Raw genomic sequence first — 18,741 nt, 5'->3', positions numbered from 1 at the left:
GGAAAGATTATGCAAGAGTGATATAAATCATTACTGTTACCGATCCCTATTTACTTATATAAATCATCACTGTTGCTCAGGTTATACATTTTCTTTCATGGTGGTGGGAAAGAAGTCTGGAAATAAAACACCATCATTGTAGCTTTGTTTGGTTGTTTGTTGGTTGTTTAGCTTTCATGCTCTCAGTTGAGAATTAAGAATCTTTCATTTTCTGATTATAATTGCAAGAAGGGAATTGTCAGAGGAAGATATCTCAAAATTATTAGATAAGACAATAAACACAAAGAGGAAATAGAAGTCAAGAATCTAGTGAAAATGGTGAAACAGAAGTCTTCACTTATTCTAGATTAATTTTAGTAAACTCAAAAATCAATAAGTGAAAAATTTGTTTATAAGGAAAAAACGAAGAATTTCATCACGTAATATTTTGCAACATGATTTTGCTAAAAAGAATATATGACAATACTCTTTCATCTTTGATAATTTCTGTGCATAAGAATTTATACAGTTTACAAGTAGAAAAATGTTGTAGGTATTTGATGATAAAGAAATTAAAGCATTCATTTAAAAAAAATTAGTGCTTATAAATCTAAAAATGAAAATGTTTTACAATTTTGGAAAAAAGATATTTTTACTCCCTTCGAAAAAATTATGAACCATCAAAGTTTTTTAAAGTATTACATTCTGACAACGCAGGTGCAGGAAGAACCAGAAGCAATGATAAATACGACACATTAAGAATGTATTTGAAATCTGAACTCTGTATTTACAATATGGATATGTTCCAGGATCATGCATAACACTTGTTGCCCATTTTGGGTAGATATATCATCAAACCCAGAAAAATATGAAATAGAAATTCAGGTTTGCTATAATTTAAATTCTTATTAAAAGTCTAATAAAGTTGTTTTACACTATCCCTTTCTCCTTTATTTTTTCATCTACACATTATTCAAAAAATAACTTAAAAACCTAAGAAAAAAACCCTAAGAATAAAATGTCTATTAGACCCAGGTGATGAATGGTAATTACATTCTTTCCTGATCTTATCAAGGATTAATGTAATGAAGTTTAACATATTTATTGATTATATTTGTCTTAATTACAAATGTAATCAAATTCATAATAATTTGTAATTACAAATTTACAAATATGAACAAAATTCCTGAAGATGAAAAATAAACTCTGAGGACTGACACTACCTGACTTGAAGACTTAGCATAAAGCTCCATTAATCAAGAGAGTGTGGTATTGGTGAAAAAATAAACAAATAGATCAATGGAACAGAATAGAGGGCCAGAAAGAACCTTACATAAATATAGTCAGCTGACTTTTACTGAAGGAGCAAAGGCAATTCAATGAAGAAAGGACAGTCTTTTTAACAAATGGCACTGGAACAACTGGTCATCCATATGCAAAGACATGGATCTAAACACAGACTTGACATCTTTCACAATAATTAATTCTAAATGCATCATAGATCTAAATGTAAAATGCAAAACTATAAAACTTCTAGAAGATAACATAGGAAAAAACTAGGTGACCTTGAGTTTGGTTTTACACTTTTTAGATATAACACCAACAGCATAATCTATGGGAAAAAAACTGATAAGCTAGAATTCATTAAAATTAAATGTTTGCTCTTGAGAAAAATCACTGATAAAAGAATGAAAAGACAAGGGGGGAAGTATTTGCAAAGGACATATCTGACAAATGACTGGTATCCAAGGTGCACAAAAACCTCTTAAAATGCAACAATAATAAAAAAAATTTAAAAATTTCCAAAGATCTAAGCAGACACCTCAACAAATACACACAAATGGAAAATAAGCATATGAAAAGATGCTCAGCATCAAATGTCATTATTGAATTGCAAATTAAAACAATAAAGAGATACCACTATACACTATTTACAGTGGCCAAAATCTGAAACACTGACACCACCAAATGCTAATGAAGACGTGGAGTAACAGGAACTCTCATTCACTGCTCGTGGGAATGCAGAATGATTCAGCCACCCTAGAGGACAGTTTGCAGTTTCTTACAAACTAAACATGGTCTTCCCATAATAAGATATATAGTGTAAGGTGAACATATTTCTTTTTATGGTCACTTTATCTGTCTTTTGCTAAAATGTGGTTTAATTAAAATTCAAATGACTTTTTTACTTGAAGGAGCTGAAAACTTACACTTACACAAAAACCTGTGCATGAATATTTATAGTAGTTGTTTTCATAATTGCCAGAATTTAGAAGTAACTAAGATATCCTTTAGTAGGGGAATGGATAAACACACATTGGTACATGCAGACAGTGAAATAGTATACAGCAATAAAAAGAAATGTGCTATACGCCACAGAAAGACATATTGGAATCTTAAATGCATATTGCTAAATGAAAGTGGACTGTCTGAAAAGGTTACATCCTATATAATGCCAACTATATGACATTCTAGAAAAGGCAAAACTGTACAGCCAATTAAAAGACCAATGTTTGTCAGGAAATTGCAGGGAGGAAAGGAGCAATCAAGAAGTAAAGCACAGGGGTTTAAGGGCAGTGAAATTATTTTGTATGATATTGTAACTATGGCTACATGACATTATACATTGGTCAAGAACTATACAACATAAAGAGTGAACTCTAATGTAAATTATAAATTTTAGTTAACAATAATCTATCAATATTAGTTCATCAATTGTAAAAGATATACCACAATAATGCAAAATGTTAATAATAGGAGAAACTGTGAGGGAGTGGGATAAGAGTGTATTTGGGACCTCTGTGCTTTCTGATCAATTTTTCTGTTAACTAAAAACTGCTCTAAAAAATAAACCCTATTGATTAAAAAAAAAAGTCTATTGAACCCAGATTGTAAACAGTAAAGACAATCTTTGCTGATATATTAAGAGCTAATACAATAAAGTTTGATATATCAATTGATTACAGTAGTTTTCTAACCATATGTTTTTCTCTTAGAAAAATGTGTGTGTGTGTGTGTATTATAGTTCATTCAGAAAGTAAAACTAGAACAATCTGAAAGTATTGGGACATTAAATATGCAGTCTCTTTGAAAAAAATCAGCTTTTAACTATCTTTTAAAAATAGATTTATAAAATGGAATTAGTTTTTAAATTGAAAGTTTAAAATACTAGATAGTAATAATTTATTTTCTCAATATTAGGTTTTACTTGCCAAAATCATTTGTCTCATTTGATTATCCAATTTTTATTCTCTATTAAAATGACTCAAAATTATCTTCAAAAGGTACATTGACATCTGTACTATATATAGATCACATCATTTGGGGACTATTTTTGACTGTCTTTTTGTGAAATTAATTTGCATGCTTAAAATAATGTTAAAACTTCTAAAAAGTTTCATAAATACATATTTTATAAACTTGATTAAGAAAGACCACTTGAGAGTATATTATTTTAATCTATGAATTTCTTAATTTTTAAATGAGAATCTACTCACAAACATATACACTCCTCTTCACTGGGCTTTAATAACACAAAAAATGTTATTTCTATTAATAATACAAACTTTACAGTAACATTTTGAATCTCTGCCCTTAGATCACTTAAAATATTTGGTGATCCAATTACTTTTAATATTTTGATACTGCAGGGACTAAATAAAATATTCTTATCATATATAAAAGAAGACAAATTAACTCATGACCAACATGTCCAGTAATACATTACTATGGGTAATATAATAAATGAATGTATCTTCCTTGAAAAAGTTGAAAAATAGAGGTTGGGATCTCAAGTAGAGGTTGTACATTAGGCCACCTTTCTTAATGTAGTTAAATGTATTTTTTGTGAAGCGACATAGATCACTTCATGATTCTAGCATGTACACATTTCACGAGCTTTGCAAAATATTTTGGGCTCTATTAAAAATACTTCCAAGGCATCCTCATATATAAATGTGGCATTTTGTTACCTAAAAGAACCATTTATTTTAATTTGGAAAATTTAATCTAAAGATAGTTTTCATTTCACCTTTCCTGGTTCCTTTTATATTCTGTACCTCTGGACCATAGAAAATTTGTGGTAGACAAAATAATTAGAAAATCAGCATTTTACAAATGAGATGCCAGATGAGTGAGATATGTTATTTTAAAATGCAACTTGTAACATTCACCTTTATGTGTAATATGGCCTGAAACATATGGCCTGAAAATTTTAATCAAGTGCTTTCTATAATAAATAGAAAAGTAGTGGAAGCATAGTTGATACAACTAACACAGGACAATTTAGAAGACGCTGACCTGGGCTAAAGAGGTATGCAGGTTTGTGTAGGGAGGATTGAGTAGGTGGGAATTAATTATCTTTTATAAATTAAAATGGACAAATGCCAAAATCTGCACTTAATTAAGAATCTCTGCCTACATTTGAAAATATTTCTGTTCTGTATCATGTATATCTATAGTGGAAATGAAGTTATAAACAACATAATAAGAAGCCTCCAAACCCATCTGTATTGAATCTCTTCTGTTATACACAGAATTTTATTTTTTACTCTATTTTATTGAAACAAGTAGAACCAAAGGTAGACTGATAAAGTACATAAGATGGTCCAGAAAAGTAGTAGACATGTATAGTCAAGAATTCAGTTCCTCTAGGCACAAAGTAATTCCGTCTAAAAGAGCAAAACAAGAAAGGAATCTTTTTAGAAATACATTTTTTAACATAATATGTTAAAGAGAGACTGGATTAATTGTATTATTTATTTGCACACTAACTAGAATGGAAATAAAAGCCTCAAGACGGCAAAGATCGGGACTGTAAACTGACCATTTAACTCTTTATATTATTATAGTAATGAATCCAGGAGCGTTCTGATTATTAAACGTATATAATGCATTTCTCATTTATAGTCATTAACTTAATTGATCTCATCTAAAACACACAATTTCAACACTGCAGCTTCCAAAGTCACTCCCTCTCTTCATTTCTTTTTTTTTCTTACCAGTTGCTTACACTGAATTTGTTTAGGCTCACAAGCAGGTTCTCTTCTATAACTTATTTTAACTATGTATTGTTTTAAAAGTTGATGATGTGCATGTATAGTTACTTATTTTATAGGCAAAGCATGGCACAAAAGAAATACTAAACAAATATTACTGATAGCATAAGATTTCATGATTTAATGATTATATATAAAATGTACCTTACAACACATATACACTTAAAATTTGCGTTCTTATTTATCCTTACTGGCAGTTCAGTGCCACAGTACCAAAATGCTTTCTCAGAACACTCATTACTCTGAAATATTTTACTAATCTGTCTCTTGTATTTTCCTTTTCAATAACAGTTGATTTTCATGTAATTTTGTCAATGTCACACATAGAAAATGAATATTTACTTATTTTCTTCTTTTCTGTGTTTTGTACATAGTCCTTTCTGTTAGTGGAGATACAATATTCTTACTGAGAATCAAATAAAATCTGACTTATACAATCTGTTCATCTAAAATTTAAATCAGACAAAAAGTTATTCTTTTAAAGGGATTTATATAAAAATAGGAAGATGAATTAGAATTTCCATCTAAAAAAAAAATAGAGTAGCTTTTTCCAGTGCTCAGGTGCAAAGTATGCTATTACCTGTTATTTGATATTTGCAAGTATTTGTGGTTCACAGTGAAAAATCTACATTTTCTTAAATTTCAAGTTTAAAGAAACTCTCTTCCATCACAGTGACATTAAAATTTAAGATTAATATTTTATAAGGAAATGAATGTTGCTGTGATATATTGTATAGGCTGAGTCCTATTAAACTGTATATCACAGGGTAACAGATTTAAAACATTTAGCCCTAGAAACATAACTCCTCCTCCAATTTGTTCTCATCATGTTCCTTAGCACTATGTGTTTAACCCTTATGTCTTATTTCTCATCAAACTTGCCTTTCCACAATAACACAGGATTTTTATTTCAGGTGTAGTCATAACTTCCCATTATTGTAGGGATATATACTTATTCTTGTCAGTCACCACAGAAAACAATGGCATCTCTTCTGCTCTGGGGGTCCAAAAAGCTGTTCCTCTATTTGGGCCAGTCTTTGCAGTTACTCATAATAAGAACATTGCAAAATCATGTGGAATCCTAAATTTATGTCCCATAAATTCTAGACTAACCACCTTTTTCCTTTTCCAATTCTTCTTTCTATTTTCCCCCACCTGCATCCATGGAATTTCCATATCATACATACTGCAATGTGCATTTATGTGGAGCCATGATCTGTTGTCTCTGGAAATATATATTGAGATCCTTTTATCACTATTCATAGGTGTTTATGAAGACCACACCCAATTTGATCACTTTGTTCTAATTTTGATGCAAACTGGTACTAAATGTCCCTCTACACTTTCCATTCCTCAGTTCACCCCTGGGGAATGTTCTGCATCCCTAAAGGAACATTAAGTATTATTATCAGTTAGTTTTAATTAACTTCACGTACTTGAATGATGGTATGCTAAAATGCTAGGAAAAATAATTTATATAGATCTGGTCTCTGCCTTCTAGCCATTTACATATTAAACCATGATAGAATGAGTTGTTATTTTTAATTGGCCATCAAGTATAACATTTTTCATGTAAAGCTTTATAAAAATTGTCTTCCTCCATGAAGTTTGCTTAATAATGCACACTGAAATATGGTGAACAGCTAAAAATGCTCAGAAAGTATATATTTATAATAGTTCCATTTTGGACTCCCGAGAAAGTGAAAATGACTTTGGAAGCTAACAACTGGCATCTTATAGCTAGGCTGAAATAGGCTGAACAGATATAAACGATTCTCTAGAATCTAAACAATAATCAGATAAGGCCACTCTATGCCTGTGGGGTGGAATAAGAAAAGGCAAGTTTATTCCATAACCAGGTCTAAAAGGGGACACAGGCCAAGATGTTCAGCAACTACATAAATTAGCATGATTAACCACACATCTTTATAATAGCAAATCTAATTCTGTTTTAATATTTGTGCTTTGTAGGTAAAAGTTACCAAAATACACATCACTGAATTGCCCCCAATCCTGACAGCATCTAATTCAGAACCCTCTTCACAATATTTAGAACAAACCCAAATTCTCTAATAAGTCTCTCCTAACTCTTTCTTACCTACACCCAGAGATTCATCTGGTATGTTGTCTTCTGTGCCATAGCAAACTAAATAAACACAATTTTGCTAGACTACTGGTAGGCTTCCGGGGCTCTCTGGCTGGTGATCTTTAATATTCCTTATGACTTGATTTTTATTATTTTTCTTTTATTATATATTGAAAATTACAGTTGAATTAGTAATCAAAGATTATTTTTAAACAGTCTCATTTGGCTTTATATATAAGTGAAAAAAAGTTTAAATTAAAATGCTGGTGATCTGGGTCCTCTAGACACATCAAATTACATAATTTTCCATATTTGAAAGACACATTGATTAAATAAAAAGAAATAGAAAAGAAATGTTGCTATAGACTGAATGTTAATGTTTCCCCAAAGTTCATATGCTGAAACCTAATCCCCAATGTGATAATATTAGGAGGTAAGGACTTTGGAAGATCATAACTGGGATTAGTACCCTAACGAAGGAGATTGCAGAGACTCCTTAGCCCCTTCTGCTGCATGTGGACATAGAAGATGGTCAGCTATGAGCCAGAGTGAGGGTCCTCACCAGACACTGAATGTGCCTCCTCCTTGATCTTGAATTTTTGGCCCCCAAGGCAGTGAGAAATAAATTTCTGTTGCTCATAAACCACCCAGTCTATGGTGTTTTTGTTATAGCAGCCTGAACCTGAGGCATGAGATAGATGGGCCCCAGGGTCAGCAGCTGGAGTTTGTTCTCTGTGGACAGAAACTCCAAAATATCAATAGCAGGACAATCGAGAGAAGAGGCTGGGCCCTGCCCAGATAAAAGACCACATATTCCTCATACTCGAAATCAAGGAGACCTCCCCGACTACACATGTGCAGAAAGGCTCCCTGGAGGTCAAAAAGTGAGGGGGTGCCACCCATAGTAAGTGATGTCAACTACCCATAGGCCTCTTCGCTAGAATCCATCTTGGCTAAGAGATGCGCATGCACACAGGAGGACCCTGAGATATACCAAATACAGACGCAGAACTAGGCAAAACAAGATGACTGGTCAAAGGAAACCCAGAAGAAATGCCCCATAGAAGTGATTCAAACTACCATGATGGCATGACTCTCTGAGTCCACCCATGTGTTCATCCACATGTACTGTACTCTTTTTCCTCCTAATAAATACTTTACTTGCTTCACTACTTTCCATCTCTGTGGAAATTCATTTCTACACAGCTGAAGGGCCAGGGCCTTGTCACTGGTCACTAGTCCCTGGTGGTCTGGTGGCTAGGATTCAGCGCTCTCACTGCCATTGACTGACCTCAATCTCTAGCCAGGAACCAAAATCCTGCTTCAAGCCACTGCAGGCCAAGGCCACCCGAGATCAAACCAACTAAGAAAGAAGACAGCTGATATTTATTGAAGGCTTACTGAATGCCATAAACTTGTCTGGTTTGGACCTCACAGAAATTAATTCTCTAGTTTATAATCAAAGCTCAAGCAGTTTCAGTAATTGTTGCAAGGTCTCACTGAAAATAAATGTTGAAATTTGGAAATAATCTCAGTTTGGGCTCTAAAATATGTTTGTCTTCAAATTTGCCTCAATAAGAACAGGAAGGAAATTAATGAAACTAATCTAATATAATTGAAAGTATTCTTAAAATTTTAATAATTTAATAACTACTAAACTAAGAATAATTAAAATATAACAAACAATAATTAAAAAATAATGATATTTTCTCTATTAAAAAGTAAAAAGAAAAGAATGGTACTCCTGGTACTTCTCTGATCTTTTCTCATGATACTCTCTACTTTCCACTCTACCCTGGTCTCACTGATACCCTTTCTGCTTCTAGAAACATAAAAATAACACACATGTTCCTATCTCAGGGCCTTTGTACTTGTTCTTCCCGGTGAATTGTATGTATATATTTTGTTCGAATATTTAAACATATTAATTTAGTTAAAATATTATTTTATTTAAATATATTTTTCTATATGTAATATATTAAAGTATAAATAATGTATTATATAATATATTCATATAAATATAACATTATGATATATTTAAATGATATATTATGTAATATTATTATATAGTATGTAATGATATAATTTAATGTGATACTATATGTGATAAAATATATATTTATATATAAATGCATTATATATATATGTTAATACACACACACACATTCACTATCCTTGACTTCCATTCTAACTTCACTCCTTATCACCGCCTTGCTTTATTTTTTTCCTACAGACTTAATACATAGCATGCTATATGTTGTATTTATTTATTTATTTATTTATTTATTTATTTATTTATTGCGGTACGCTGGCCTCTCACTGTTGTGGCCTCTCCCATTGTGGAGCACAAGCTCCAGATGCGCAGGCTCAGCGGCCATGGCTCACGGGCCCAGTCGCTCCATGGCATGTGGGATCTTCCCGGACTCTCAACCACTGCACCACCAGGGAAGCCCCTATATGTTGTATTTACTAATTTTGCTTTTCAGTCACTCCTACCTAGAGTGGATATTATAAGCGAACTGGAGTTTGTTGCTTTGGTCGTAGTGGTGATTTTGACACTTGGAGACAATCTCAGTTTGTTTTGTTAAAGTTGTCCTTTTTTGGTCACCTCTGTAACCCCAGTGCCCAAAAGAATGCCTGTTTCATAGTAGGTACTCAATACATTCTTGTTGAATAAATAAATGACAACAGACTACAATGAGGCATATTAGAAGACTAATATGTAAAGTTAACATTTTAAGGTTCAATGTAATTTCGCATCACACACACAAATCTAAACTTGAACTATAATTTATCACAGATAACAAACTCAACAAAAAAAATCTCTAATATTGAAAAAAGACAAGTAATAGGATTCAGAAATAAAATTCTTTGTACTCTACTCTTTTCAACTTTGTTACATATTTCAATTCATTCATTTTCATTTTGATAAATATTTATAGATCACCTGCTATATCCCAAGGACATTGCTAAATATGAAAGCGTCATGATTATAAGTCGACCATTTGCTAGTTGTGTGAACTTGGCCAAGTGACTCAACCACTATAATCTTCAGTGTCCTTATCCATAAATTGCAAGTAAAGAGAGCAGTAACTATTCATCAGGCTATTATGCTGATGCCCTAACATGAGATAACATGAGTTGAGATAATGCCAGCAAAGCATTCAGCACTGCCCGGGCTCACTGGAGTCATCCAATTTATGTTCTCATCACTTGTGAACAATAATGATGTTGATAAAGAAAACATAATAGATATGCCCCAGTGTTCATAAAGACTTAGCATATTTTAAAAAATAGAAAAAAAAATAGTATAATTTTAAAAGAACAGATGGTAAGCCACGTTTGCGTATAATAACATTACATTTAGAAAGTTCATCAAGGCTTTTTCAGATTTCCACTTCTCACTGATTCGGCCAAAATTACTGCTCTTCCTGGCCAAAATTTGGAAAATAATTAGGAGTTTTAACCTTCTGATATCTTCTTTCTTTTTCTTCCTTGTCAGGAATGATAATCAAGCAAGGACCCCTTTCCTTTGAATGTGATGAATACAAATGAGGTCAGTTTTACTTCATTTGGCTATAGATTTTGCTGCACATTTGCTGTAACTTCAGGAAATTTTTGAAATGATTTTAAATGTAGATGCAGAGATTTGGCACCAAATAAAGAGTCATGGAGTAGCATTTACTTACAGTGTATTTCTAGCACCTGCATGGCCACCTGAGGGGTAGCATTGAGAGATTCATGGTCTACTCTGCAGATGACCGCCACGCCATCGTCGCTTCGGTCCACTCGGAAGTCCAGTGTGCTGCTGACCGTGAAAGTCTTGTGATTTGCATCTTCTTCCTTTAAATATTTTACATCTGAAAATAAAATATAAAATTTTAAATTCTGTGAAGTTCTCTTTCAAAATGTAACAGATTTCATTTACTCGAGATACACTGGAAGCCTCTTCTCCCAATCTTTACCCAATTTTAAAAAGCAAATATTTGTTAGTTTCACATTTAATCCATTTCGTTTTGAGTAAACAGAAATAAAACTACTTCAGAAATACATTTTAAAAGTTAAATACAGAAATAAAAGGGCAGGTCACAGCACTTTTTTTTTTTATACTCCATTTAAAAAATCAGGCCATTTTACAATATTAATCTTTTCTTTAGATTTAAGTTTTATTAAAAGATAATCTTAATTCTCTGAACCACAAGTACAATTGAGAAGAGCAATTTCACAACCATCTGGGTATGCCTAAAAGGAAGTACAGTGTATTGAGCTATGATTTTAACATGAACACTGTGAGGTGAACATAATTGCTAAAGAATACCTAAGATGAGAATGTTGTCATCTTTGGTAAAGAAGGAGAACAGTCATGTGAACATTTTGAATACTTAAATATCTATCTACCTATCTATATATATTTTCAATGAAATTTCTATTGAGAAAAATGCTATTCACTTAGCTGAAGAATTCATTTCAGCCTGAATGAGAATACTTTCTTCAAGATGTGAATTCACTTATCAATACTTAAACTTACTGTGCATTATTCAGATTCATCATTAAATGATGCACTTAGGGATTATTTGTTCTCTGTGGAAAAGGGATTTAATAATATTTTCATTTAATTTGAAATTTCTCAAGTCTAAAGTAGCTGATGAGAAGAGGGCAATTTTAATGGCTTAGAAATCAAGATAACAGGCTAAGGTTAAGATATCTTTTAACAAGATCTTAAATATAGTTGAGGGAGAAAGCTGTTCGAATTCTTAGCATTTCATTTCAAATGAAACATGATACTTTTTATGAAAATACTTCTTTTGCATAATATGCATAAAATATTTGATTCTAGCATGTATTAAATATTTTAAAAAATATTTATAAATATATCAATGATAAGAAATTAATGTAAGTTCAGCTTCTCCATTGTGCTCTATGCAAAGATTTCACTTGGAAAATAACATCGAATCTTACGTATTTGATGGGTAGATATTTGCATGGTCCACTGCATTTTACTTATTTCCAGAGAAGAATGTCTTTACCTTATTGATTTTAAAAATAAAATAAACATTAGTAAAGTATAAAACTAGATAAATGTCACATGTCTTATTTTGAAACTATATGTTTATGACTGTGTTCAGAAATTAGAAAAATAATTATCTAATTAAGATTTTTACCACAAAAAGATTTATGTAATTTAGGCTGTTTTGACACTAAGAAAAATTTCTAACATTTGGAAAGGCGGGAAAGAATATAAAATTCTCAACTCCATCTAACTATAAATTAATCATACAGGATACAGGGCTTTCCATTAACATGTGTCTTATGAAATATCTCATTTTTGTTAACTAAAGTCATTTCTGAGATTTTTGCATTTGAAAATTAGATTCAACTTCAGTCAAAAAAATATTAGAGAAAAAGATGAAATGATCTCCTTTCAGTCAAAATATGTCAGGATAGGGAGAGGGTGAAGATGGCAGAAGAGTAAGACAAGGAGATCACCTTCCTCCCCACAGATACACCAGAAATACATCTACACATGGAACAACTCCTACAGAACACCTACTAAACGCTGGCAGAAGAATTCAGACATCCCAAAAGGCAAGAAACTCCCCACGTACATGGGTAGGGCAAAAGAAAAAAGAATAAACAGAGCCAAAAGAATAGGGATGGGACCTGCACCAGTGGGAGGGAGCTGTGAAGGAGGAAAGGTTTCCACACACTAGGAAGCCCCTCCACGGGCAGAGACTGCGGGTGGCGGAGGGGGAAAGCTTTGGAGCCACAGAGGAGAGCACAGCAACAGGGGTGCAGAGGGCAAAGTGGAGAGATTCCCGAACAGAGGATCAGGTGCCAACCAGCACTCACCAGCCCGACAGGCTTGTCTGCTCACCCGCCGGGGTGGGTGGGGCTGGGAGCTGAGGCTCGCACTTCAGAGGTCGGATCCCAGGGAGAGGACTGGGGTTAGCGGCATGAACACAGCCTGAAGGGGTTAGTGCACCACGGCTAGCCAGGAGGGAGTCCGGGGAAAAGTCTGGACCTACCGAAGAGGCAAGAGACTTTTTCTTCCCTCTTTGTTTCCTGGTGTGCCACGAAATGGGATTAATAGTGCTGCTTAAAGGAGCTCCAGAGACAGGCGTGAGCCGCGGCTAACAGCGTGGACCACAGAGACGTGCATGAGACGCTAAGGCTGCCGCTCCAGCCACCAAGAAGCCTGTGTGCGAGCACAGGTCACTCTCCACACCTACCTTCCGGGGAGCCTGTGCAGCCCGCCACTGCCAGGGTCCCGGGATCCAGGGACAATTTCCCCGGGAGAATGCACGGCGCACCTCAGGCTGGTGCAACGTCATGCTGGCCTCTGCCACTGCAGGCTCACCCCGCACTCCGTACCCATCCCTCCCCCCAGCCTGAGTGAGCCAGAGCCCCAGAATCAGCGGCTCCTTTAACCACGTCCTGTCTGAGCGAAGAACAGACACCCTCCATCGACCTACACGCAGAGGCGGGGCCAAATCCAAAGCTGAGCCCCTGGGAGCTGTGAGAACAAAGAAGAGAAAAGGAAATCCCTCCCAACAGCCTCAGAAGCAGCGGATTAAAGCTCCACAATCAACTTGATGTACCCTGCATCAGTGGAATACCTGAATAGACAACGAATCATCCCAAATTCAAGAGGTGGACTCTGAGAGCAAGATTTATGATTTTTTTCCCCATTTCCTCTTTTTGTGAGTGTGTATGTGTATGCTTCTGTGTGAGATTTTGTCTGTATAGCTTTGCTTTCACCATTTGTCCTAAGGTTCTATCCGTTTTTTTTTTTTTACTTTTTAAAAAAAAATTGTTAATAATTATTTTTCATTTTAATAACTTTATATTATTATATCTTATTTTATTTTATCCTCTTTCTTTCTTTCTTCCTTCCTTCCTTTCTTCCTTCCTTCCTTCCTCTCTCTCTCCCTCTCTCTTTCTTTCTTTCTTTCTTTTTCTTTCTCTTTCTTTCTTTCTCTCTCTCTCTCTCTCTCTCTCTCTCTCTCTTTCTTTCTTTCCTTTCTACTTTTTCTCCCTTTTATTCTGAGCCATGGGGATGAAAGGCTCTTAGTGCTGCAGCCAGGAGTCAGTGCTGTGCCTCTGAGGTCAGAGAGCCAACTTCAGGACTCTGGCCCACAAAAGAACTCCCAGCTCCACGTAATATCAAACGGCGAAAATCTCCCAGAGATCTCCACCTCAACACCAACACCCAGCTTCACTCAATGACCAGCAAGCTACAGTGCTGGACACCCTATGCCAAACAACTAGCAAGACAGGAACACAACCCACCCATTAGCAGAGAGGCTGCCTAAAATCATAATAAGTCCACAGATACCCCAAAGCACACCACCAGACATGGACCTTCCCACCAGAAAGACAAGATCCAGACTCATCCACCAGAACACAGGCACTAGTCCCCTCCACCAGGAAGCCTACACAACCCACTAAACCAACTTTAGCCACTGGGGACAGACACCAAAAACAACAGAAACTATGAACCTGCAGCCTGCAAAATGGGAACCCCAAACACAATAAGATAAGGAAAATGGGAAGACAGAAAAACACACAGCAAATGAAGGAGCAAGATAAAAACCCACCAGACCTAACAAAGGAACAGGAAACAGGCAGTCTACCTGAAAAAGAATTCAGAATAATGATAGCAAAGATGATCCAAAAACTTGGAAATAGAATAGAGAAAATGCAAGAAACATTTAACAAGGACCTAGAAGATCTAAAGATGAAACAAGCAATGATGAACAACCCAATAAATGAAATTAAAAATAGTCTAGAAGGGATCAATAGCAAAATAACTGAGGCAGAAGAATGGTAAGTGACCTGGAAGATAATATAGTGGAAATAACTACTGCAGAGCAGAATAAAGAAAAAAGAATGAAAAGAACTGAGGACAGTCTCAGAGACCTCTGGGACAACATTAAATGCACCAACATTCGAATTATAGGGGTTCCAGAAGAAGAAGAGAAAAAGAAAGGGACTGAGAAAATATTTGAAGAGATTATAGTTGAAAACTTCCCTAATATGAGAAAGGAAATAGTTAATCAAGTCCAGGAAGCACAGAGAGTCCCATACAGGAAAAATCCAAGGAGAAACACACCAAGACACATATTAATCAAACTGTCAAAAATTAAATACAAAGAAAACATATTAAAAGAAGCAAGAGAAAAACAACAAATAACACACAAGGGAATCTACATAAGGTTAACAGCTGATCTTTCAGCAGAAACTCTGCAAGCCAGAAGGGCCTGGCGGGACACATTTAAAGTGATGAAGGAGAAAAACCTACAACCAAGATTACTCTACCCAGCAATGATCTCATTCATATTTGATGGAGAAATTAAAGCCTTTATAGACAAGCAAAAGCTGACAGAATTCAGCATCATGAAACCAGTTTTACAACAAATGCTAAGGGATCTTTTCTAAGCAAGAAACACCAGAGAAGGAAAAGACCTACAATAACAAACCCATAACAATTAAGAAAATACAAATAGGAACATACATATCGATAATTACCTTAAATGTAAATGGATTAAATGCTCCCACCAAAAGACACAGACTGGCTGAATGGATAAAAAAACAACACCCATATATATGCTGTCTATAAGAGACCCACTTCAGACCTGGAGACACATGCAGACTGAAAGTGAGGGGATGGAAAAAGATATTCCATGCAAATGGAAGCCAAAAGAGAGCTGGAGTAGCAATTCTCATATCAGACAAAATAGACTTTAAAATAAAGACTATTACAAGAGACAAAGAAGGACACTACATAATGATGAAGGGATTGATCCACGAAGAAGTTATAAGAGTAAATATTTATGCACCCAACCTAGGAGCAGCTCAATACATAAGGTAAATAATAACAGCCATAAAAGGGTAAATCGACAGTAACACAATCATAGTAGGGGACTTTAACACCCCACTTTCACCAATGGACAGATCATCCAAAATGAAAACAAATAAGGAAACACAAGCTTTAAATGATACATTAAACAAGATGGACTTAATTGGTATTTATAGGACATTCCAACCAAAAACAACAGAATACACATTCTTCTCAAGTGTTCATGGAACATTCTCCAGGACAGATCACATCTTGGGTCACAAATCAAGATTTGGTAAATTTAAGAAAATTGAAATTGTATCAAGTATCTTTTCCGACCACAACACTATGAGACTAGATATCAATTACAGGAAAAGATCTGTAAAAAATACAAACACATGGAGGCTAAACAATACACTACTTAGTAACGAAGTGATCACTAAAGAAATCAAAGAGGAAATCAAAAAATAACTAGAAACAAATGACAATGGAAATACGACGACCCAAAACCTATGGGATGCAGCAAAAGCAGTTTAAGAGGGAAGTTTATAGCAATACAATCCTACCTTAAGAAACAGGAAACATCTCGAATAAACAACCTAACCTTGCTCCTAAAGCAATTAGAGAAAGAAGAACAAAAAAACCCCAAAGTTAGCAGAAGGAAAGAAATCATTAAAATCAGATCAGAAATAAATGAAAAAGAAATGAAGGAAACAATAGCAAAGATCAATAAAACTAAAAGCTGGTTCTTTGAGAATATAAACAAAATTGATAAACCGTTAGCCAGACTCATCAAGAAAAAAAGGGAGAAGACTCAAATCAATAGAATTAGAAATGAAAAAGGACAAGTAACAACTGACACTGCAGAAATACAAAAGATCATGATAGATTACTACAAGCAACTCTATGCTAATAAAATGGACAACCTGGAAGAAATGGACAAATTCTTAGAAATACACAACCTGCCAAGACTGAATCAGGAAGAAATAGAAAATATGAACAGGCCAATCACAAGCACTGAAATTGAAACTGTGATTAAAAATCTTCCAACAAGCAAAAGCACAGCACCAGATGGCTTCACAGGCAAATTCTATCAAACATTTAGAGAAAAGCTAACACCTATCCTTCACAAACTCTTCCAAAACATAGCAGAGAGAGGAACACCCCCAAACTCATTCTACAAGGCCACCATCACTCTGATACCAAAATCAGACAAGGATTTCACAAAGAAAGAAAACTATAGGCCAATATCACTGATGAACATAGATGCAAAAATCCTCAACAAAATACTAGCAAACAGAATCCAACAGCACATTTAAAGGATCATACACCATGATCAAGTGGGGTTTATTCCAGGAATGCAGAATTCTTCAATATACGCAAATCAATCAATGTGATAAACCATATTAACAAATTGAAGGAGAAAAACAATATGGTCATCTCAATCGATGCAGAGAAAGCTTTCGACAAAATTCAACACCCATTTATGATAAAAACCCTGCAGAAAGTAGGCATAGAGGGAACTTTCCTCAACATAATAAAGGCCATATATGACAAACCCACAGCCAACATTGTCCTCAATGGTGAAAAACTGAAACCATTTCCACTAAGATCTGGAATAAGACAAGGTTGCCCACTCTCACCACTCTTATTCAACATAGTTTTGGAAGTTATCAGAGAAGAAAAATAAAAGGAATCCAAATCGGAAAAGAAGTAAAGCTGTCAGTGTTTGCAGATGACATGATACTATACATAGAGAATCCAAAAGATGCTACCAGAAAACTACTAGAGCTAATCAATGAATTTGGTAAAGTAGCAGGATACAAAATGAATGCACAGAAATCTCTGGCATTCCTATACACTAATGATGAAAAATCTGAAAGTGAAATCAAGAAAACAATCCCATTTACCACTGCAACAAAAAGAATAAAATATCTAGGAATAAACCTATCTAAGGAGACAAAAGACCTGTATGCAGAAAATTATAAGACACTGATGAGAGAAATTAAAGATGATACAAATAGATGGAGAGATATACCATGTTCTTGGACTGGAAGAATCAACATTGTGAAAATGACTCTACTACCCAAAGCAATCTACAGATTCAATGCAATCCCTATCAAACTACCACTTGCATTTTTCACAGAACTAGAACAAAAAATATCACAATCTGTATGGAAACACCAAAGACCCAGAATAGCCAAAGCAATCTTGACAATGAAAAACGGAGCTGGAGGAATCAGGCTCCCTGACTTCAGACTATACTACAAAGCTACAGTAATCCAGATAGTATGGTACTGGCACAAAAACAGAAAGATAGATAAATGGAACAGGATAGAAAGCCCAGAGATAAACCCACACACATATGGACACCTTATCTTTGATAAAGGTGGCAGGAATGTACAGTGGAGAAAGGACAGCATCTTCAATAAGTGGTGCTGGGAAAACTGGACAGGTATATGTAAAAGTATGAGATTAGAACACTCCTTAACACCATACACAAAAATAAGCCCAAAATGGCTTAAAGACCTAAATGTAAGGCCAGAAGCTATCAAACTCTTAGAAGAAAACAAAGGTCGAACACTCTATGACATAAATCACAGCAAGATCCTTTTTGACCCACCTCCTAGAGAAATGGAAATAAAAACAAAAATAAACAAATGGGACTTAATGAAACTTCAAATCTTTTGCACAGCAAAGGAAACCATAAACAAGACGAAAAGACAACCCTCAGAATGGGAGAAAATATTTGCAAATGAAGCAACTGACAAAGGATTAAT

The 18,741-nt window shown here is 34.6% G+C and overlaps 1 protein-coding gene across 1 annotated transcript in view; it reads right to left on the bottom strand.

The window, feature by feature from the left end:
• CADM2 (cell adhesion molecule 2) overlaps nt 1-18,741 on the bottom strand; it is a 264,551-nt gene that overhangs the window by 114,575 nt on the left and 131,235 nt on the right. Inside the window, exon 6 of the mRNA XM_089910397.1 lies at nt 10,812-10,982. Coding sequence (XP_089766523.1) covers nt 10,812-10,982 — 171 coding nt within the window. The remainder of the gene's footprint in view (nt 1-10,811; nt 10,983-18,741) is intronic.

The sequence above is a fragment of the Delphinapterus leucas genome, chromosome 4 (assembly GCF_059928025.1).
Source record: "Delphinapterus leucas isolate spDelLeu-1000000601 "Yukka" chromosome 4, BTC_Dleu_Yukka2, whole genome shotgun sequence".
Lineage (NCBI taxonomy): Eukaryota > Metazoa > Chordata > Mammalia > Artiodactyla > Monodontidae > Delphinapterus > Delphinapterus leucas.
The sequence above is the reverse complement of the archived record's forward strand: the minus strand, read 5'-3'. Positions and strand labels throughout refer to the sequence as shown.